Source organism: Chiloscyllium plagiosum, unplaced genomic scaffold (genome assembly GCF_037043375.1).
Source record: "Chiloscyllium plagiosum isolate Xiang-an unplaced genomic scaffold, Cpla_swu_hap1 HiC_scaffold_14, whole genome shotgun sequence".
Taxonomy (NCBI): domain Eukaryota; kingdom Metazoa; phylum Chordata; class Chondrichthyes; order Orectolobiformes; family Hemiscylliidae; genus Chiloscyllium; species Chiloscyllium plagiosum.
In genome coordinates this window covers 31,001,033-31,023,895 of record NW_028270152.1, presented here as the reverse complement: position 1 = coordinate 31,023,895, position 22,863 = coordinate 31,001,033, and the positions used below count along the sequence as shown (strand labels likewise).

The 22,863-nt window shown below is 38.4% G+C and overlaps 2 protein-coding genes across 5 annotated transcripts in view; one reads left to right on the top strand and one right to left on the bottom strand.

Annotated features, from left to right (window-relative positions):
- Positions 1 to 5,382, top strand: part of acad9 (acyl-CoA dehydrogenase family, member 9) — a 52,448-nt gene extending 47,066 nt beyond the window's left edge. Inside the window, exon 18 of the mRNA XM_087994264.1 lies at positions 512 to 5,382. Within this exon, the coding sequence (XP_087850390.1) occupies positions 512 to 612 (101 nt within the window). The 3' untranslated portion in view covers positions 613 to 5,382. The remainder of the gene's footprint in view (positions 1 to 511) is intronic.
- cfap92 (cilia and flagella associated protein 92 (putative)) overlaps positions 903 to 22,863 on the bottom strand; it is a 92,558-nt gene continuing 70,597 nt past the window's right edge. For all 4 annotated transcript variants that reach the window (XM_087994262.1, XM_087994261.1, XM_087994260.1 and 1 more), the window contains 7 exons: positions 19,726 to 19,996; positions 18,470 to 18,634; positions 14,684 to 14,896; positions 11,719 to 11,863; positions 10,084 to 10,286; positions 1,823 to 2,004; positions 903 to 1,041 (listed from right to left, as the gene is read on the bottom strand). In XM_087994262.1, coding sequence (XP_087850388.1) covers positions 927 to 1,041; positions 1,823 to 2,004; positions 10,084 to 10,286; positions 11,719 to 11,863; positions 14,684 to 14,896; positions 18,470 to 18,634; positions 19,726 to 19,996 — 1,294 coding nt within the window. In that variant the 3' untranslated portion in view covers positions 903 to 926. The remainder of the gene's footprint in view (positions 1,042 to 1,822; positions 2,005 to 10,083; positions 10,287 to 11,718; positions 11,864 to 14,683; positions 14,897 to 18,469; positions 18,635 to 19,725; positions 19,997 to 22,863) is intronic.

Genomic DNA, 22,863 nt, shown 5'->3' with positions numbered 1-22,863 from the left:
ATAGGTGGGTCTTCGGTAAATATCCAAAAACAGATCTGCACTAAAACGAAGGTTAAATATAACACTCAGGTTGCAGACCGTCTGGTTCAGCCTCAAAGGTGCCAGAGAGAGGGGTAAAATTATTGATGATGGATCAGTGTTGGATTTTAGTTTAGTAGTCTGGTAATTTAGACTTGGCAGAGAGGGTGTCAAATGTTGGGAGCAATGTAGGGTGTCATCATGTATATATGGAAGTTGTTGCATATTCAGATGATATTGTCAAGTGGATGTCGATGAGAAATAGGAGGGGTCCAATAGTACCTTATTGATGGATGCTAAATATAAATGTACGTGAAGGGAAAATAAGCCACTTGGTGATTCTCTAGCTACAATTAGATAAGAATGGAACCAGTCAAGTGCAGTACCATTCAATTGGATAATTTTTTAAGATAATGTTATTAATTGTAACATAAGCTGGAATAAGCTGCATTTCTCCCTAATATATTTGCAATTTTTTTATTTTATCATTTAGATTCTTCCGAAAATCTTGACGACAGCATTAAGAAAATAGCACAGCAAGTGCTGGATAAGAGATCATATATCTGCTCACATCCACTTGACCGAACGTTTTAGAACATATGATCATAACTGATTAAATTTCTAAGTGTGTGCATACAATATGGATATTAATGGCAAGCACTAAAACTAGAATTGAACTGTAAAATTATGAAATACTTTATAAATTGTTTTGCAATATCATTCAGCACTTGTATTAACAAGTTTGAAGCAATCCTTAAAAAAAATTACTTCAGTGGTAAAAATGATTGAAAATTCATTACGGCTCAATATTCAAATGCAGCAGATATCAGTTTTATCAATGAAATGTACAAAAACACAGTCATACATGATCAGGTCAGCTGCATGTCCATTTCTGTTTTTGGAGTGGATTAGAGTACTTCTGTCGCAGGCTTGTTTGTTTGGAACAGGTGGGTCTTCTCCATTTCCTCATTGCGTGGATTGAGTTTAGGATTGTAAATACACGTGTGCTTATTGCAATATACACTGAAGAAAGACAGTGTAAAAATGGGTTAATATGAACTATACAAAATCAATGAAGTATGGCATTAGTGTAAGCTAAAGAAATCATTACAGGCTTCATCCAGCGATTGAGACTATTTGCTAAATTGGGAAATTAGAGTAGTAGGAAACTGAAATGAAGTGACAGCATCTGAGCTCATAACGTAACACCTCTGGATCTGAGACCAGTGTTAAACTATCTTACATTTACCGAGGATAAAAACTTTCTCTCTGGTTATTTGGATCTTTGCTTTGTTCACTGATTATAAACTGTTGGCCTCTGCTGGTATTTAAGACCAATTAGTGGCAGGCTCTGATCAATTAACTAATGTACTTATCTGTTTCCCAAGAGGCTGCCAACAGAGTTCATCAAATTCTTCAAAGCTGAGATTTAAAGTTCCTTTTACTCTGGACCAAAATCCTAGAACGTCTTTCTTAACAGCAATACTTCCACAAAGTGGAATGCAGTGGTTGTAGCTCAACACCACTTTTATTATAACCAAGGATGAACAAAACTGATATTTTACTCTATTTTCCCATTGCCTCTTCTATAGGCAATTGCTTAATCAGAAATTGCTCCCGTTAGCGTGCAATGTTATAGCTGTTGTTCTGATTACTTGCTTCTCACTAAGTGCCTTACCATTAATGAGGTTGCATGAATTACATGTAACTTTCAAAAGTTAAGCCAATTAATTTTGTGATTATTATTATAAAGTTTCAAATCAATTTTACCAAAGCGTCAGTATTATAGTTATGGTTCTCTTACTTGAAGTCATTTCCTTTGAGATCAGCGAACTTTTTGTGCTCCATGTCGTACCGAGGAATTATATTTGCATTTATTTTCCAGCTACGGTTAGCAGTTAAACCAGGGGCAAATCCTTTAGTGACTTCTGGTTGTTGTGGGGCTTTATAGTTTATTAAATCTCCAACATCTGAGTAAGTTATTTGCTAGAGCAAAAATAATACATAAAATTGAAGGCAAAATCAATTTATGATTAAAGTCTATCTTTTTAAAAAAAATGCTGCATGCATAAGCAGTTCTATGCTTGGGGGAACATTGAGAAATGTAAAGACTTCCAGAAATGTGTGTTCCACATTTCAGTATCCAGTATTTAATATGTTGTTTGTCTTGTTAAACCTCTATATTCATCATTATCAATATTGATTGATTGATAATATACATCTCAACAATTTGCTTCTATGAAACAGCTTGAACGTAAGGAAAAAACACTAAGGAAGCCAAATGGGAAATATCAGGAAGTGTGAGCAACAGTTGGAATATAGAAATTGGTTTTTGGAGGAGAATATGGGGGAATATTCAATTGTAACACTTCGGCAGCTGAAGAGGTAATGGTGAGATGGAAGGGAAGGCAAACAGAAATGGCCAGAACCAGGAAGAGTACAATAGTCAGTTTGAAACAGGATTAAGCCTCAGGGAAGGGGAAGATTACAATAATTTAATCACAAGTATTGTCACTTTAAATGTGTTTCCTGGGAATTAGTTGGGTGAGTGATATTTATGCCAAGAACAGGATACAAGCAAGAGAATTTTGGATAAGCTGATTATGAAATGTGGAGGCTTGGAGGCCACTAGGACATCGTTGAAGTTATGGAACCTGAAGATAAAACAAAATGGATGAGTGTTTCAGTAGTAGATAGGCTGAAGCAGTGTGGAAATCTGCTACAACAAATGTTGCTGAATTTAGATAACATTTGTGATAGTATAAAGGGTCGGAAGTCTATCTTGGAATAGTGAAAGGTTATAGTCAGGTACAGTAGGTATTTTCTAATCAACCAATTTGCATGTGGAGTCTGATGGTATTAAACATCCTGACTCAGTGATATTTCCAAATATCACTGACAGCCGTGAGAGATGACAATGTAGTGTATACAGAATTAGGAATCAAGTTATTTTGAGGAGATTGTAAATGAATACTACTTCCTTCAGAATTATCAATCTCGCATAAGCTAACATTAAAGACCAGGGAGGAATGTTGGTCTGTAATTTGCTGGAAATGGAGTATGGAAGGCAATGGGTCACTCCAGTCAATGAGGTGGGCTTCGAGGAAAGCATGAAGGTAAACAACACACTGGAAATAAACAAGTATATAATTAGTGCAGAAGGGAGTCTGGGGAAGGTTTAGTTTTGTGGGGAAAAACTGCACAAATTATGAATGTGAAAAAGTAGCCTTGAGACTGGCCTGAATCCCAATTCAAACTAGTCCAACCTGCCAGCACCAGGCCCATATCTCTACAAACCCTTCCTATTCGCATACCCATCCAAATGCCTCTTAAATGTTGCAATTGTACCAACCTCCTCCACATCCTCTGGCAGCTCATTCCATACACGTACCACCCTCTGAGTGAAAAAATTGCCCCTTAGGTCTCTTTTATACCTTCCCCCTCTCACTCTAAACCTATGCCCTCTAGTTCTGGACTCCCTAATCCCAGGGAAAAGACTTTGTCTATTTATCCTATCCATGCCCCTCATAACTTTGTAAACCTGTATAAGGTCACCCCTCAGCCTCTGACGCTCCAGGGAAAACAGCCCCAGCCTGTTCAGCCTCTCCCTGTAGATCAGATCCTCCAACCCTGGCAATATCCTTGTAAATCTTTTCTGAACCCTTTCAAGTTTCACAACATCTTTCCGATAGGAAGAAGACCAGAATTGCATGCAATATTCCAACAGTGGCCTAACCAATGTCCTGTACAGCCACAACATGACCTCCCAACTCCTGTACTCAATACTCTGACCAATAAAGGAAAGCATACCAAATGCCTCCTTCACTATCCTATCTACCTGCACTCCAAGGGTCTCTTTGTTCAGCAACACTCCCTAGGACCTTCCCTAGGAAAGCAAGCTAAGGTTTGCTTTTCCAAAATGCAGCACCTCGCATTTATCTGAATTAAACTCCATCTGCCACTTCTCGGCCCATCTGGTCCACATCCTGTTGTAATCTGAGGTAACCCTCTTTGCTGTCCACTACACCTCCAATTTTGGTGTCATCTGCAAACGTACTAACTGTACCTCTTATGCTCGCATCAAAGTCATTTATGTAAATGACAAAAAGTAGAGGGCCCAGCACCGATCCTTGTGGCACTCCACTGGTCACAGGCGTCCAGTCTGAAAAACAACCCTCCACCACCACCCTCCTGTCTTCTCCTTTTGAGCCAGTTCTGTATCCAAATGGCTAGTTCTTCCTGTATTCCATGAGATCTAACCTTGCTAATCAGTCTTCCATGGGGAACCTTGTCGAACGCCTTACTGAAGTCCATACAGATCACATCTACTGTTCTGCCCTCATCAATCATCTTTGTTACTTCATCAAAAAACTCAATCAAGTTTGTGAGACATGATTTCCCACGCACAAAGCCATGTTGACTATCCCGAATCAGTCCTTGCCTTTCCAAATACATGTACATCCTGTCCCTCAGGATTCCCCCCAACAACTTGCCCACCACTTAGGTCAGGCTCACTAGTCTATAATTCCCTGGCTTGTCCTTACCACCCTTCTTAAACAGTGGCACCATGTTTGCCAACCTCGAGTCTTCCGGCACCTCACCCGTGACTATCAATGAAGATAGCAATAAGCTGCTGTGGTCAGACATTTTTAAATGGGTTTGGGTTACGTATGAGAACCTCTTAAAAATTAAAAATGAAGTGTGAAATTGGAACAGTATTATGATTTGAGGAGAAAGTGAGGTCTGCAGATGCTGGAGATCAAAGTTGAAACTTTATTGCTGGAACAGCACAGCAGGTCAGGCAGCATCCAGGGAACAGGAGATTCGACGTTTCGGGCACAGGCCCTTCTTCAGGAATCAGTGATTTGAGTCAACTAACTATGGGAGAATCAAAGTAAATGAATCTCATTTAGCAATTATAATGCATTATGACTGTCTCGTGAAGCATGTTTAAAACATTTTAAGAGGCAATATATATCTTGGTTTGACAGTGGTGAATGACCGAAATAACAGCAAATAGATATAATTCAACTCATTAGTGTAGGCAATCCTAAAATGGTCAAGTTCTAAATAGACTCATTTAAAATACAGATGATTAGAGCAAAGAAATGCTTAAGATGAGAAATATATAACATTCATTGAGATCTGTTTGCTGACACCAATGTATGTGCATAATATTAAAATGACCAGTGAACATTAAAAGAAAAATTGTACTTGAATTACCATTGTAGAATACCATTTTCATAATATACTTATTTGTTAAAATTGTATGTTTAATTGATATTTTTTATCCACATGCTGATTATTGCACATGTACAGGATACATTAAATTTTAAAAGTTTAGTAAAGGTTACATTCATTTTATCGTTTTTGTTCCTGTGACCAGATATGTTCCTTCATTAAAATAGTATCTAATTGGTATTTGGTAATATTTGTAACTATAAGCCATTGATGCTAACACAAATGCTTCTTGGGGTCAGCAAGTGTGGCTGTTATATGTTCACATATCAAGGAACTTTTGTACTGTGAAGGGTGGAACAGTTGGTGCAGGATCAAGGCTGTGAGATAAATAGGATTAATAGTACAAACAAACCATCACTCATAATAGACTGTCAAGTTATTTCAGAATAAATCTGAGGGCAGAAATTTGAAAATGTTACTGTGTTGAATATATGGATGAGCATCAATATGGGAGTTGTTACATAAGCACGTAGATCTAGAATAAATATAGAACACCACCAAGACAGTCTTTCAGTTCTATAATTGCAGTAGGGGCAGAATTGAAAACCCACCAAAGGTAGCATGGAGTGAAAAGATGGGCATAAAATAGTTGATATAGTAACTGATATTGTTCTAGATATTTCAAGGAAATCTGAGAGTGATGTAGTTGGGTTAATGCCGTTTCAATTATACAATTAACAGCTTCAGTTTAAGTTAGTTGGAATTGAAGATTAGTTAAAAGGGATCAATATTAATTGAAGGCCTAAGATCAATACTATTCATCCCAGAGTACTAAGACACCAATAGATTTATGAGAGCTTGCTAATCGTAAAGAAGTTGAATGAACACTGAGAAACTCCATGTACACTGGAAACTGACTGTGAAGCACCAATACCAAAAGTTATGGAGTTGACCTGATCAACTTAATTTGTTTGAGGAAATAAAATCTGCAGTAGACTAAATTGATCAAATTAGGTATGCCAAGATTGCCATTAAAGACTTGTCAAAGAAAATCATGCCAGGTTACTACCCTATGGTCATTGCAAGATTGAGTTAAAATGAAGAATTTTGTTGAAAAACAGAAAGGTACATTTGTTAGACTAGTTACACTGCTATTTAAGGCAGCATCACAAGAATTGTTTAGACAAGTTTCAAACTTATACGAACATTGAATTTAGAAACTGTTATCTCAGTGAGGCAATTAATTCTGAAGAAGCAACTTACAAACTAATGAGTTTAACCAAACAATTAAGTGGAACAATGGCTAATATGGACAAATTTTTTAAAGTCCAGTTATGTAATATAAAAATCAGCAAAGTGAATAGAATGTTGAAATATGTAGACTTAGCTCTGAATCATAAACAGTATCATATCAGACCACAACTCTAATCTTAAACCAAGAATACAGTCTCCAAGCCAATTACCTGTGTAAAGGAATTGACGATATTGACAAAATATGGAGGAATATTTTGAAAACTGAGAAATACAAAAATGACAGGTTCAAATCAGTAAAATTTTAGGACTTTGTGTAAACAGCAGATTTGCATTAATTCTCAAATACAAGAGCAAGGAAAAATAGACAATAGGTGCAGGAGTAGGCCATTCTGCTCTTCGAGCCTGCACCACCATTCAATATGATCATGGCTGATCATCCTTAATCAGTATCCTGTTCCTGCCTTATCTCCATAACCTTTGATTCCATTATCCTTGAGAGTCCTATCCAACTCTTTCTTAAATGAATCCAGAGACCGGGCCTCCACTGCCCTCTGGGGCAGAGCATTCTACACAGCCACCACTCTCTGGATGAAAACGTTTCTCCTCATCTCTGTCCTAAATGGTCTATCCCCTACTTTTAAGCTGTGTCCTCTGGTTCGGAACTCACCCATTAGCGGAAACATGCTTCCAGAGTGTCCAAACCTTTAATAATCTTATGTCTCAATCAGATCCCCTCTCAGTCTTCTAAACTCAAAGGTATACAAGCCCAGTCGCTTCAGTCTTTCAGTGTAAGGTAATCCCGCCATTCCAAGAATTGACCTCGTGAACCTACGCTGCACTCCCTCAATAGCCAGAATGTCTTTCCTCAAATTTTGAGACCAGAACTGCACACAATACTCCAGGTGTGGTCTCACCAGGGCCCTGTACAGCTGCAGAAGAACCTCTTTGCTTCTATACTCAATCCCTCTTGTTATGAAGACCAGTATGCTATTAGCCTTCTTCACTACCTGCAGTACCTGCATGCTTACCTTCATTGACTGGTGTACAAGATCTCTCAGTACTGCCCCTTTACCTAAATTGATTCCATTTAGGTAGTAATCTGCCTTCCTGTTCTTGCCACCAAAGTGAATAACCATACATTTATCCACATTAAACTGCATCTGACCACTCACCTAACTTGTCCAGGTCACCCTGTAATCTCCTAACATCCTCATCACATTTCACCCTGCCGCCCAGCTTAGTATCATCAGCAAATTTGCTAATGTTATTGTTATTGCTAATAAATGTGGGAATTAAAAACAAACATTTGGCCACCTTGGTGAGTGATGAAGCACTGTACAGAATTTCTAGGTGGATAAACTAAGATCAACCAAATGTTAGGCTGGAATCATATTTACAATATGAACCATATCTAAGAATATCTATATGAATGTGTTGTAGGGAAACATGACAGTCAAATTATAAACAGCATGGTTTGCAAACCACAATTAAGTGGGTGATCAAATAATTCATTGAGCTGACAGTGGCACCAAAAGATTTTGACACTTCAAATGTGCCATGAAATCTTTTACATCTATCTGAAAGTATACCACCTTCTGACTTACCATAGAACCAAAGCATGTTCTCTTCATCACGCATAGTTGTTATGGTTTCCTTCCTACCCAATCAATTTTTAATTTTATAACTACTGTCCTTGCAATAATATGGAATGAGTTTGACAAAAAAAAAAGCACTTTCTCCCTTTACTGTAGTTATTCCCATGAGAAAACAAATTTTCTTTCCTCAATTATACAGTCATAGATATGTATAGCATGGAAACAGACCCTTTGGTCCAACTTGTACAGATCAACCAGATATCCTAAATTAACTTAGTCCCATTTGCCAGCACTTGGCCTATCCCTCTAAACCCTTGCTATTGATATACCCATCCAGATGCCTTTTAAATGTTGTAATTGTACCAGGGTCCACCACTTCCTCTGGCAGCTCATTCCATACATTTGCGAAAAAGTTGTCCCTTATTACTTTAAGTAGGTAATGAGTGTTTGGCACAGAGATCATTCTGTCCTTTTTATAGAAAACAGTTCTGGTCACCACATTTTCGGAATGATGTGGAAGCATTGGAAAGTGTGTACAGGAGATTTACCAGGATGCTGCCTGGTATGGAGGAAAGGTCTTAAGAGGAAAGGCTGAGGTTTTTATTAGACAGAAGAAGGTTAAAAAGTGACTTAATAGAGTCATACCAGATGATCAGAGGATTAGATAGGCTCTCACTGTCCACCCTTTTTCCTCAGATTGTGATGGCTAGCTCGAGGGGATATAGCTCTAAACTGAGGGGTGATAAATATAGGACAGACGTTAAAGGTAGATTCTTTACTTAGAGTAGTAGGGTGTGAAATGCCCTGCCTGCAACAGTAGTAGACTCACCAACTTTAAGGGCATTTCAATGGTCATTGGATATGGATGGTAATGGAATTGTGTAGGTTAGATGGACTTTCACAGATTGGCCCAACATCGAGGGCTGAAGGGCCTGTACTGCACTGTATTGTTCCATGTTCTAAAATTGGTAAATATTTAAAACAGGGTGAGTTGGTTAAGAGGAGATCAGAATACATTTTGCATTGACTTAGCTGGATAAAAGCTCAGCTGTCTCCTGTGTTGTAACCTTACACCATTTTATGCAATTTTTCTCTGGTTAGATTAGATTAGATTAGATTAGATTACTTAGTGTGGAAACAGGCCCTTCGGCCCAACAGGTCCACACCGACCCTGCGAAGAGCAACCCTTTTGGGCGGCTCGGTGGCACAGTGGTTAGCACTGCTGCCTCACAGCGCCAGAGACCTGGGTTCAATTCCTGCCTCAGGCGACTGACTGTGTGGAGTTTGCACATTCTCCGTGTGTCTGCGTGGGTTTCCTCCCACAGTCCAAAGATGTGCAGGTTAGGTGAATTGGCCATGCTAAATTGCCCATAGTGTTACGTGAAGGGGTAAATGTAGGGGTATGGGTGGGTTGCGCTTCGGCGGGTCGGTGTGGACTTGTTGGGCCGAAGGGCCTGTTTCCACACTGTAAGTAATCTAATCTAATCTAAGTAAACCCTCCCAGACCCATTCACCTAACAGTAAGGGCAATTTAACAGGGCCAATTCACTTAACCTGGACATCTTTGGTTAACTTCAGGGCTGGAGTTTATGAACATATATTACTATAAGTTCACACATACTTACAAACAGCATTTTTAGCAGTTTTCATTTCACAGATTAATTATCTATGTTTGCTGAGAGTTAATAATTTGGTAAAGTATGTGTGGAAAGCTGTTCATTTTGTGGAAACTGTTTGAACAAAATATTGGCATTTGACATGAAAGCATTACAATATCACTGCACCATGTTCAGTGACAGATGAATGGCAGGAGAGGGATGGAACACCAGCTGACCTTTTTCCTTAATTGATTAGCTTGTTATCACAGTAACTCTTGGAGATGTAAATTTTAAGATTTTGGTGCACGTGGACTATCTAATGGTTTGAAAGGCAATCTGAACTGTACTTACAAACAACTTAGTAAGAGAACAAGCAAATTAATAGTTTGGGTACAGTTCGTTCAAAAAATGCTATGTATAAACTGTATATACAGTACCTTTAGAATAGAGATGGGTTGTTTGACGGAGGATATCACAGACTTGTCTACTTGTTTGCTCGTTTCTGGCCCAGTTGTCTCTAACTCAAAGGTTTTGGTAAAACTGCAACATTTGTTCTTGATTTTGCTTACTAAAAGTTTTGAACGCCAGTCCTCATAATCTTTGTAAATACTTTCAAGTTGTTCAGCTTTTAAAGTATCGCCTGAAATATAAAATTTTGTGCAGTGTTCTTTTTCATTGAAGGTATAACTACCATTCTGTATGAAAATACCAGACGTAAATGAAACAGCTGCTTTCTCGTACAATCATGATGTCTTCAGCACTTGGACATTTGCTACCACTAAGATATATAGAGATATATATAGAGATATATATAGAGATATATATATATCTTGGGAAAAGCATAAAGTGGAAGGAACTAATGTTTCTCACACTTCATAGAATGTAAGATATTTATAATTGCAAAATAGCATAAAAATGCGAAAATTATTGGAAAATAAAGCAGACAGTTCAGTGAACTGCATGTAGATGGTTAAATGCTCAAGTTCGATAGTGTGCCATAAATTATTTTGATTTGGCATGAGAATATTCCATAAGGAAAATGGACTTAGGACTTGCTGTATTCAAACTTACAGGTATGCTTAAATGCTTTGGCATTCTTCTGTTATAATTTTCCTTGAACAATAATTCAGTACGGATTTACATTGAAATGGCTGCTTTTGCTGAGAAAAACTACAATATAAAATCCCATTTTTCAGGCATCAGTTGCAAATTCATTAAGTTCTAGTAAGTCAAAGTCATTTTTATTTAAATGCTTGTAATTTTGGTTGTCAGATGCAAAGTTTAATGATCTTAGGTATGATTTTTATAGAACACATTTTATAAAACCTAGCATTTATTATTTTTTCATTCTGCAACCATATCCATTTTATGGTCATAAAAGCTATTTCCCAGTCAAATTTAGCCAGTAACTCATGGGAAGTCTGATAAACAAAATCAAACATTTTACTACTATTGTGGGAGTTCAGAACAAAGAGACATAATGTTAAATGTAGAGCCTAGCCATGCAGGAGACATGTTAGGAAAGCATGTAAACTCTGCTTAAATGTAGAATTCTCTTCTACAGAAAATAACAGATGCTAGGTCAATTAATAATTTTAAATGTGAAATTGATTTTTTCTTGCGAGACAAGATTATTTAAAAAACATGGAATCAAGGCAGATTAATGTAGTCAGGATACAGATTGACATAGTCTCATTGAACAACTGAAGAGCCTCAAACACCTGAATGAATCCACTATTATTATAGTTTATGTAAAATGGTGGGGGGGGGGGGGGGGGGGGGAAATGTGCAAACTACACACAGACAGTTACCCGAGGGTTGGAATCAAACCTGAGTCACTGGAGCTGTGAGGCAGCAGTGCTAACCACTGAGCCACTGTGCTGCCCCAATTAGGCATTGTACACCTACAAACTAATTTTAAGTTTTTTTTAATATAAGTTTTAAAAAATCTTATTTCCATTTGTGGAACTTAACTCTCAAGAAATACAAAAAAGCATAGCAGTGCTTAAATATTTAAAATCTGACAGTGCAGATTCTTTCCTGAGATTATTGTTGATATCTAAAACACATACCTGCCAAATGGACACTGATGGGGGGTGGTGCGTAAGTTAACTTCTTGTATAATTCAAAATCTTTGTGTCTTTCACTCCATTTCCATCTGCCACGTGGTAGGATTGGTTTAAATAGGTTACCATACAGAATATGCTCCTTCCAGGCCTAAAAGAAAAAATGTTCAAACCATCAACAGGAATAAGGAAATGTTATGCAAATGACTTCCATGTGGTATACTGGATATACATTTAGAAAGGAGGACCAAGGATAGACTGCATACATCCTGAGGTCTAACTGAAATGACTAAAATGAGCCATAGCCTGGTCCAGGCGATCTGCAGTTCTGCTGACTCAGACAAAGAAGGCAGTCATATGGCTTACAATGTCTGTATTAGCACCTTATCACAATTACCTTTACTGTATTTGTTCTTCAAGTGTTTATATAATTTCCTCTCAAAAATGTCATAATTGACTAGACTATAACATCACTTATTCCATAATTTTTTAAAAACCCTGCTTGAAAAATTTATTTCCTTTATACTTAAAGCACCAGATTGTAGATTTAGATTACTTACAATGTAGAAACAGGCCCTTCGGCCCAACAAGTCCACACCAACCCTCCGAAGAGCAACCCACCCAGATCCATTCCCTATTTGCTACAGGCAATTTAGCATGGCCAATTCACCTAACCTGCGCATTTTTGGACTGTGGGAGGAAACCGGAGCACCTGGAGGAAACCCACGCAGACACGGGGAGAATGTGCAAACTCCACACAGACAGTTGCCTGAGGTAACTTCTTCCTGAAGAAGGGCTTATGCCCGAAACGTCGATTCTCCTGTTCCCTGGATGCCGCCTGATCTGCTGCGCTGTTCCAGCAACACATTTTCAGCGGGAATTGAACCCAGGTCTCTGGTGCTGTGAGGCAGCAGTGCTAACCACTGTGCCACCATGAATCTTGGTTTAATTTATTAACAGTTCACTAATCATTGGAAATAAGCTCTCAAACCTGTCAATGACTGAATACTGCTTGTAAAGCTTTCTTAAATTACGGACACATTAATTGGAAAAAGATATTTATGTCTTATTACGATCATGTCTTCCGATCCAATAATATTTCCTTTCCCTTTTGGTTTTCCATGTACAGGTTGTAGGAACAGAGCACAAAGGCAAGGAAGCTATGTTAAAGCTGTACAAAAGTCTGGTTTGGCCGCAACTGGTGTATTACATTGAAGTCAGTAAGCTGCACTTTAGGAAAAATATGAAAGCATTAGAGAGGATGTACAAAAGCTATACAAGAGTACAGTGAATAAAAAGATTGCATAAGTTGGGACTCATTGGGAGAAAATTGAGAGGAGATTTGAGAGAGATGTTTGAAATCATGAGTCTGGACAAATTAGATAAGGTGAATTTATTCCTGTTGGAAGGATCGAGAAGGCACAGATTTAAAGTAACAGGCAAAAGAAACAATGGCAACGAGAGGAAAACTTGTTTTCATGAAACAATTGGTTACAGTCAGGAATGCAGTGCCTGATGGTAAAGTAGAAATGGAGTTAGTTGAGGTTTTCAAAAGGGAATTGGTTCATTTATTGAACAAGAAAACATCGCAGGGCTACCTGAAATAGGCAGGGGTTATCTATTGTATTGTTGCTGACTGTTCTATAAGGGAGGACACCGACATGACAAGATTTGAAGCAGCATTTAAAACTGAGTAGATTCTATCTGTATTTCTTCTCCATCCAATATAGAACTCTCAATTTTATGCATGTCACAATTTGCAGGATTGTAATCTTCCCTTCCATGCACATATAAAATTTGTTTATATATAATAGGAGAGTTCTAACACAATTGACTGAAATATTTATTTTCTTGTTTTTAATGGTGTAAATTACATGTCCCATATAAGCGAAATGATAGTCATATATCAAATCTTGCAGTCAAATAAATTACCTTATATTACCAATCTTTGGAATTTAATGAAAAATCATGAGAAAATTCATTGTTCACACATATTACTTCCCTCATATCTCAAAAGTGGCTTGATTAGTTGTGGGATGATTATTTGTCCTGTAAAATAGTCATCCAGTGTAGAAACAGGCCCTTCAGCCTACCATGACTATGCTAACCAACAAACACCAAGCTATACAAATCCCATTCACCTGCACTTAGTCCATAGCCTACTATGCTCTGGCATTTTAAGTGCTTATTCAGATGCTTCTTAAAAGTTGCAAGAATACCTGCCTGCAGAGCCCCCTCAGGCACTGTGTTCTATATTTTTACTACCATCTGTGTGAAAACATTTTTGCTCAGATATCCTCTAAACTACTTAGTCCTCACCTAAACCTTTGCCCACCGGACTTAGTCACATTTGCTATAGGGAAAGAATTCTCATGATCTATATCATCTGTGCCTTTCACAATCTTATATACTTCAATCAGATGCCCCTGCCATTGCCACCTCCTTCCGACCCCAGCTTCCTCTGCTCCAAGGAAAACAATCCCAGCCTTTCCAGTCTCTCCTTATAACAGAGACATTTCATCCTAGGCAACAGCTCAGTTAATCTCCTCTGCACACTCTCCAATGCAATCTGGTCCTTCTGACCGTATGGCAACCAGAACTACACAGAGTATTCCATCTACAACCTAACCGATATTAGACCGATTAAGACCGATACCTGCTCCTATATTCTTCACCTCAGTTAATGAAGGCAAGCATCTCGGAGGCCTTCTTTACCTGACACTTTGGACTTGTACAGCAAGATCCCTTTGTACCTCAGTCCTCCCTGGAATCTACCATCAATGTGTAAATTCTTCCCCTGTTAGACCTCTCAAAATGCATCACCTTACAAGGTATACTAGGCCTGCTTTTACAAAAGCCTTGGGAGTTGACAATTATTACTCATACTTTGTAAATGTTCATTTCATTAACAAACTACTTTTACACTGGAGCTGAAAATGCAGTTACTGAAAGATCAGAACTTTGACGTCACCTTCTGAAGATCGCATATCCGTGCTTTATCAGGTTTTTTTGGGTGTTCATTAGACTCTAGACTGCTTTTGAATTCATAAAACCTGAATCCTTCAAAGGTTCGCCAAGCTGCCTTTGACTTTTTCTTTGCTTTCTTTTTCTCAGTTTCTGGATCCACAGGAGCCACCGATGCTGACAAAAATTCTGGATTGTATGTAAAGTAGCAGTTTTGCTTCTAAGGGAGAAAAGATATTTACACTGGAAATTAATTTGTTACAGGATATTAAAAAACTTCTCATATATGTACATGTTCAGAAATAAACATGTTTGACTCTTACATTGATTGTGTATGTGTAACGATTAGAAAACATTGGTGCATGCTTGTTCTTGTATTAAGGTTATAAGGTGATTTTTTTTCTTCTTGAGTGAATAACAGGCTGACCATACCATGTACCATATGTTGTTTGTGATCAGGCTTTATAAAAATAAAGGCAGGCAGCTAAAGAAGTGCTGATGGGCAAAAGGAAAGACAATAAATCCAATGGTTGGTCTGGAGCCAATCTGGCACAGATCCTGTATGGAGTGGCAAAGGAGGGACTGGTCACTGGCCAAATGATCTTTGTGGGGCCGAGAGCAGATTTCTGTATTTCTATTGGCACCACAAAACACATTTACAAATGCTTATCTCAAATCCTGCTGGACTGGCTTACAGTTATTCCTAACATTTTGTTTAAGCCAATCCACATTTAGATTAGATTACCCACAGTGTGGAAACAGGCCCCTTGGCCTAACAAGTGCGCACCGACCCGCCGAAGCGCAACCCACCCAGACCCATTCCCCCGCATTTACCCCTTCACCTAACACCACAGGCAATTTAGCATTGCCAATTCACCTAACCTGCACATTTTTGGACTGGGAGGAAACCAGAGCACCCAGAGGAAACTCATGCAGACACTGGGAAAATGTGCAAACTCCACACAGTCAGTCACCTGAGGCGGGAATTGAACCCGGTCTCTGGGGCTGTGAGGCAGCAGTGCTAACCACTGTGCCACCGTGCCGCCCACTAATTCCACTAAAATGTGCAGAATGATGCTGGCTCAGCATAAGACTAAACCTTAACTTTTAAAAATTGCATCTTGCCTGTTTTGAACAATGTGCTAGACATCTAAGTAAGAGCACATTCAATAATTGCATTAGGCAGTACTTGAATGGAAAGTGAATTATAGATTCAATAGTTCACCTGACACTGTTGCTTTGATGTAGAAAAATGGCTGCAGTGAGATGAAAATCACGCACAACATGTATAACATTGTCTACTATAATTAACTTCCTGTCTCATTGATTCATCTTTTGTCAACAATGTTATTTCAATTCCTGCTGTTCAAGTCTGCATGCACAGCTTAATATAAATTATCTGTGGTGGAACAGTGAAAAGATGCACACACAGGAAAAATATATACTTTGTCCAATTTTCCATTGTCTGTCATACAGACTATAGAATGGTTAATCATGAATGTATTTTTTTGGGGGGGAAGGAAGAGAGAAAAATCTACAGCTTACAGTATAAGAATAATGTACATTTGTTATTAAATGTGATACTTGTCTTATTCTCTATAACAATTCTCATGCTTTGTTCAGTTAAGTTGACTTATTGAATCAATTCTGATATGGCCTCACATTTAACGTAAATATTTAGAATCCATGAGAGTGTTTTCCAGTAGAAATTAGTTAAAAAACTATCTTATTTTAAAAGTAGATTTTGTTGCAAAGGGAATTGAGAAAGTTGCATGAAGACTTTGAAAGAAAATTGCAATATAAGCCTTGGAATATTTTCAGTATTTTCCAAAATATTCAGTTCAATATCAAACAAGCATTAAGTCATTCATTAGTGTAATAGAACTAACAGCCTCAGCCACACAATGTTGATTGTATTGAACTCTCTGCGATCAAACTAAAGTGGAGGGTCTTCAAATGAAATCCAAATCTGGACCTGAATCTTTTCTGGACTTTGAATTTGAAATATTCCTCAATTGAGATGGGCTGGGACAGACAGAAGGAATAATGTACACCAGGGTTTTCTATGCAGATGGGATGGATGGCAATGAAATCCGAACCCTTACAAACTGAACTGGTAAAAGGTACCTTCACATCACCTAATGGAATTCCTCATTATCCTCGGTCTTATTCCTCCACATGTTGTAATACCAACATACAGTTTTCTCTGGTGGAACCACAGGTAAGAAGGAGCTTAAAACGGCAACTTGTCAGCAGCCTACTGGGGATCTTTGGGTTGTCAAGTATGCGTAAGAGATACAGTTACTAAGTTTGCAGATGACACCAAAATTGGAGGTGTAGTGGACAGCGATAAGGGTTACCTCAGATTACAACAGGATCTTGACCAGATAGGCCAATGGGCTAATAAGTGGCAGATGGAGTTTAATTCTGATAAATGCGAGGTGCTGCATTTTGGGAAAGCAAATCTTAGCAGGACTTATACACTTAATGGTAAGGTCCTAGGGAGTGTTGCTGAACAAAGAAACCTTGGAGTGCAGGTTCATAGCTCCTTGAAAGTGGAGTCGCAGGGAGATAGAATAGTGAAGGCGGCGTTTGGTATGCTTTCCTTTATTGGTCAGAGTATTGAGTACAGGAGTTGGGAGGTCATGTTGCGGCTGTACAGGACATTGGTTAGGCCACTGTTGGAATATTGCGTGCAATTCTGGTCTCCTTCCTATCGGAAAGATGTTGTCAAACTTGAAAGGGTTTAGAAAAGATTTACAAGGATGTTGGCAGGGTTGGAGGATTTGAGCTATAGGGAGAGGCTGAACAGGCTGGGGCTGTTTTCCCTGGAGCGTCGGAGGCTGAGGGGTGACCTTATAGAAGTTTACAAAGTTATGAGGGGCATGGATAGGGTAAATAGGCAAAGTCTTTTCCCTGGGGTTGGGGAGTCCAGAACTAGAGGGCATAGGTTTAGGGTGAGAGGGGAAAGATATAAAAGAGACCTAAGGGCAACTTTTTCACGCAGAGGGTGGTACTTGTTTGGAATGAGCTGCCAGAGGCTGGTACAATTGCAACATTTAAAAGGCATCTGGATGGGTATATGAATAGGAAGGGTTTGGAGGGATATGGGCCGGGTGCTGGCTTGTGGGACGAGATTGGGTTGGACTAGCTGGTCGGCATGGACGGGTTAGACCGAAGGGTCTGTTTCCGTGCTGTACATCTCTATGACTCTATGATTCTATTCACCTGCCTTAGAGAGGAACTCTATTTTAACACCTGCAACAGGTTCTGAGCCTAAATTATTTAAGGTCTGTTACATGCAAACAAAAATGTTTCGCCTTGATATGGTAGGCATTTAATTCTCTGCCGGCTCTTTGGGACCCCATCGAAGTGGTTATTCTTCATGTCAAAGATATATTTTTGTACAGGATGGGGTACCATATCTAAATACGTTCTGGCATTCAACAGAGTGCAATTTATAAATTAAGTCAGCAGCTAACACTCAATTAACCTTATTACTCAAATCAATCCAGGTCAACATTTCTGATCTTGATGGCTCACTGACTCGATAGATTGCATTAATTCATGCAGATACTGAGCTTAGAAAATGATTTTGAGACATGTATGCACCAACTGCCTGTCTCTTGAAACTACTGTTCCCATGTTTAAGTTTGCTAACTTCCATTGCTGTTTAGTTTTAATTCTTGATATAAATTCCTTCATTGTAACAAATGCTAAGTTATTAAATTATTACTTTGCAAATGAGAAAATTACCAGGGTATAACTTGTGTCAAATAAGTTGATTCCCCACCTTAGCTATTTCTTGGTGCAGCAGTTCCTTTGCCCGCTGAGCAGAGTTCAAGGTCTGACTGGAGTAAATATGCACTGCTTTGCCTTCAGGATACACCGCCCTAATTGTTCCTAGCTTGGGTTTCTTCAGCGTTTTGTCAGCCTGGGAAACTGCATCAATGTTAGCCTGCAACAATAGAATATTTTGTGCCAAAATGATTTTTTGTTGCATTTGAAAAAGTGGTAAGGTTTGCATTTGAAACTATTTTACCTTCCTAGGCAAAACCTATAACTCATTTGAAACTGTCTTGTAATGTCTGAAATCTGAGGCTTCTGCAGCCTAAAATCATAGAAGTGCATTTGCTTTCACTAAATAATAGGTAGTTGCAGTCAATGACAAGTGCTCCTTTGATATTTAGGACAATGGGCTTGATGCTAACTTTCTGTGCTGTCCAAAATGTTTCCTATTCAAGTGGTAGCAAAGTGTAAATTGGTATTACTTGTTTTTTTCTCACTTGATTGAATTACCACTGTGAATGGATTCACTTATTACCAGTAAGGCCCAGCTTCAGTTTCTGTTTATTACATCCATGTTTAACTTTGCAGCATCTTATTCACAACTTAACAGTGAAAACTTGGGCCTTTGCGTCTTGATCATGATAATAGAATCATCAAAATTAGGAATAGGATTAGGCCATTTGGCCTTCGAGTCTGCTCTGCCATTCCCAATGATCATGGCTAATCATCCAATTCAGTAGTCTGGTCCTGCTTTTCTACCATAACTCAGTTCTCTTTAGCCCCAAGTATTGTATCAAACTCAATCTTGAAATTGTACAATGTTTTGGCCTCAACTGTATTCTGTGTTAACGAATAACCACAGGCTCACCACATTCTATATCTAAAATAAGAATACAACACAAGAAATAGGAGCAAGTGTAAATCTTTGAGGCTATCGTAGCATTCAGTATGATCAACTGCCTTACATCTGCCTTCCTGCTTACTCCCCATATTAGCTGATTTCTTAGATGCTAAATCTAGCTCTGTTAAATCTATTCAACAACGGAGTATCCACACCTGTGTATGGCAGATCATTCCTAATTTTCACAAGCCCATAAGTAAAGACATGAATGTCGCATCAGACATTTCACCTAGATTCAACCTCAGATATAATACTGGACAGTACAGCAAAGACAGTAGGAAATTTCTATATTTTATCTTTTTCATACATATTTGGAATATTCTGTTTGTCTCTAAGCAAACTTCAATTTTGCCTCATACCTGAACATGATCTGGGAAAATTTGATCCCTTTTCCTCTGTAAATATTTTTCATTGTAAATGTCCAGTAGAGAATAGGGCGCCCGTTTCGTGGGTTTAAGTTTGGAAGCAGGTTCAGTTGTGATGGATGGCACAGTCTTGGTCGTAAATGGGCCTGTTTCAGAGGCTGGGATTCCAAACTCACGACTCAGTATTTTTAGCATGTCTACAGCTGGGAAGAGGTCAGCCTGCACGACTTGTCTCAACTTTTTGGCAGAGCACATATGTTGAAGTCTAAGAAACAAAGCAAAGTCTAAATCATAAATTAACTGGTGCAGTTGGTATATTATGCAAACAAAACCCCAGCAGAGCCTGCCTTCGACATGGAAGCATCAATATGCTCTGCTGCTGCCTTAAGTGCACGGTGGCACTCTATTATAAGTAGTTTATACTGTCATTCATAGTTTGAGAAACCTAAATTGGGCATCATAAATTTTTACACCTTTGAATTATGTATATTACCTCAAACATCGAGATAATAGACTGTAAGGGAAATTTGCTGTCCTTTTTTAATGTAATCTATTTTATGTTCAAAGTCATATTATTCTGCCTTTGAACCACTTCTCACTCCAAAAAAAGACTCAACATTTAGATGCAGTGCATCAAGATGTTCAATGATGTCACACAAATAAGACCTGTGAATGTATCTTTATCCCAACAGACCTACTAGTCTCATGCACTGCTTGATTCACCATCCCCACCCTTCATTTAGCCACAAGGTAATGGAAGGTGTGATCAACAGTGCTATCAGCCTCTAGGAGTTATGATCATAGTATTATAGAGTTTTATATTTAAAAGATGTACAATGATACTGACGTTAACGCTGACACATACATCCCATAAATGAATTATTAAAAAGTTAACTTTGAGAGCAACACACTTAAATCTGAAGAGTCAAATTAAGTCAGCTATAGAAAAATGTGGCATGAGTTGACTAAGATTTATTGGGAAACTAGATTAAAAGATAGAGAGATGAGCAATGACTCATTTAAAGAAATAATGTCATATTCTTAATGAAAAATGCATCCTACTGAGAGATAAAAACTGTAGGAAAAGGAGACATTGTGTCTGAATAAATAAGTACAACAGCATCAAATTGGGTGGATCTTATAAACCAGAAAAGCATGACCAAAAAGTTGTTAAAAAAAGAATGACACTAAACTTGTAGAAGTTCTTACAATTTGTTCTTGCAAGTGTGTAAAAAGAAATGAAGTAGCAAAAGTATATTGATCTGTTAGAGGCTCAAATGATACAAATCACAAGTGGCAGAGGTATTAAACACAAACTTTGCATCTGGCTTTACAGTCAAATACATGAAACCTATACCAAAACTATAGGATAAGCCTTAAGAACTTAGAGTAATTAATACCAGTAAAGGAAAAACACTAGAAAAATTAAATGGCAAATTCCCCCAGATCTGATGATCTGTATCAGTGGCAGGAGAGAATGATATACATTCAGCTGTGCTTGCATTAGAGCTTGTTGGAAATGTCACTTGTTCTAGCCTGGAAGGAGATACATGTGGAGAAATACATGGCCCCATCAGCCTTCACTGTTATTGGCTGTGCTATACTTGCATATTCTGGCTGCAAATATATCTGCAACATATTGCTTGGCACATATTCACAGACAGGATAATTTTCTACATGGCCAAAATGAATTTTTTCAATTGAAGAAAGGATTATGGATATTGCCAATGACTACAGCATTCCCCATATCAATGCCCTGAACAGTCAGGTCTGCCTTCCTGGTCTGAGTTTAATTGGCTAACTTAGAGTGACAGTTAACAGTTCCTGTTGGATCTCCACACCTACCATAGTCCAATCATCATCCTCTTTGCATGTAAAATAAACTGATATTCCCTTTTAAAGTTTGCTTTCTTTGGTATTAGTCCTGATGAGTGCAAAAGGTAAAGCTTGTATCTCCTTTTAGCAACGATCAAGTTCCTTACTACCAACTAATTACATTCAACTCCATTTAATTACAGTATAACAATTAAAATACAGTTCCTGGTTTAACCAACCCAAATTATTGGTTTTGGACCATATGTGTGCCTGTGATTTAGCAATACAATAACTTCTGCTCTTTAGCTACATGAGGCATTACCCAACAGACATTAAATGTTAGTCATGTCACCATTGTGTATGTATGCTGTGCATTGTTACGACACTGGGTAAACCCTCCTGCTTAATTTAAACCAGCAACACAGAAAAGATTTATCCCGTGCAGTAATCTGTGAAAATCCGAGAAGCCAAAAACTATTTAAAGTAAAAATGAACAACTTTATTTCTTGACGTTTAGCAGAGAATAATTAACTAACAACTATTTACAGCTCCTTCCTCTTCCTTACTTTCCCTTCTATAATTATAATCCAATAAAAACCCCCGATTAAGATTTACTGAAAAATTCTAATTTCAAAACCAGCCAGCGGTCGAATCTCCTCATTATGTCTTCCTCTGTACAGTTGCTCTCCAGGTCTGTGTTTTTCTCTGTGCAAACTCCTCTAGTCAGGGACCTCTCAGAGACTTCTGACTAGCAGCCTACATCTGTTAGTCATTTTTGGTCTTTCTCTCCCAACTGCTCAATTTTTCCCAGTTTTATACCGCCAAAGCATCGGATTGTGTCACTGGCTTTTAAGATTGTCAATATGCTCAAGTCAAACTTGATTGGAGTTTGTTTTTTGGGGGTACAATTTAAACTGATTGGTCTAATTTGAATTTGTTTTTGTCTCCAGGCAACCTTAGCTGATGGACCAAAATGTTATGTTATATCGTGTTCAGAGTACTTGGTGCTGTCAGGTAGTTGTGCTGGCTTTTAATTCTCAAAGGTACAGGACCCCTTACACCTTCATAACAGCATCATTTAGGTTTGGGTTTAAACAGTACATGCTGGAGAAATGTGTGGGATGGGGTGCTATTGTGAATAGCATGGGATTGGGAGGTTGTAATTGTTATTGGTGCGGAGAGGGCCATGAGCATGGGTGGGGGGGGGGGGGGTGAAGGGGAAAGGAAAGAGAAGAGGGGGAGGCACAAACTCTCTCACCCTCATTCTCATTCTTCTCACCACTCCTCCAAGTTAGTAGATAAGATGCCTGAGGCCTT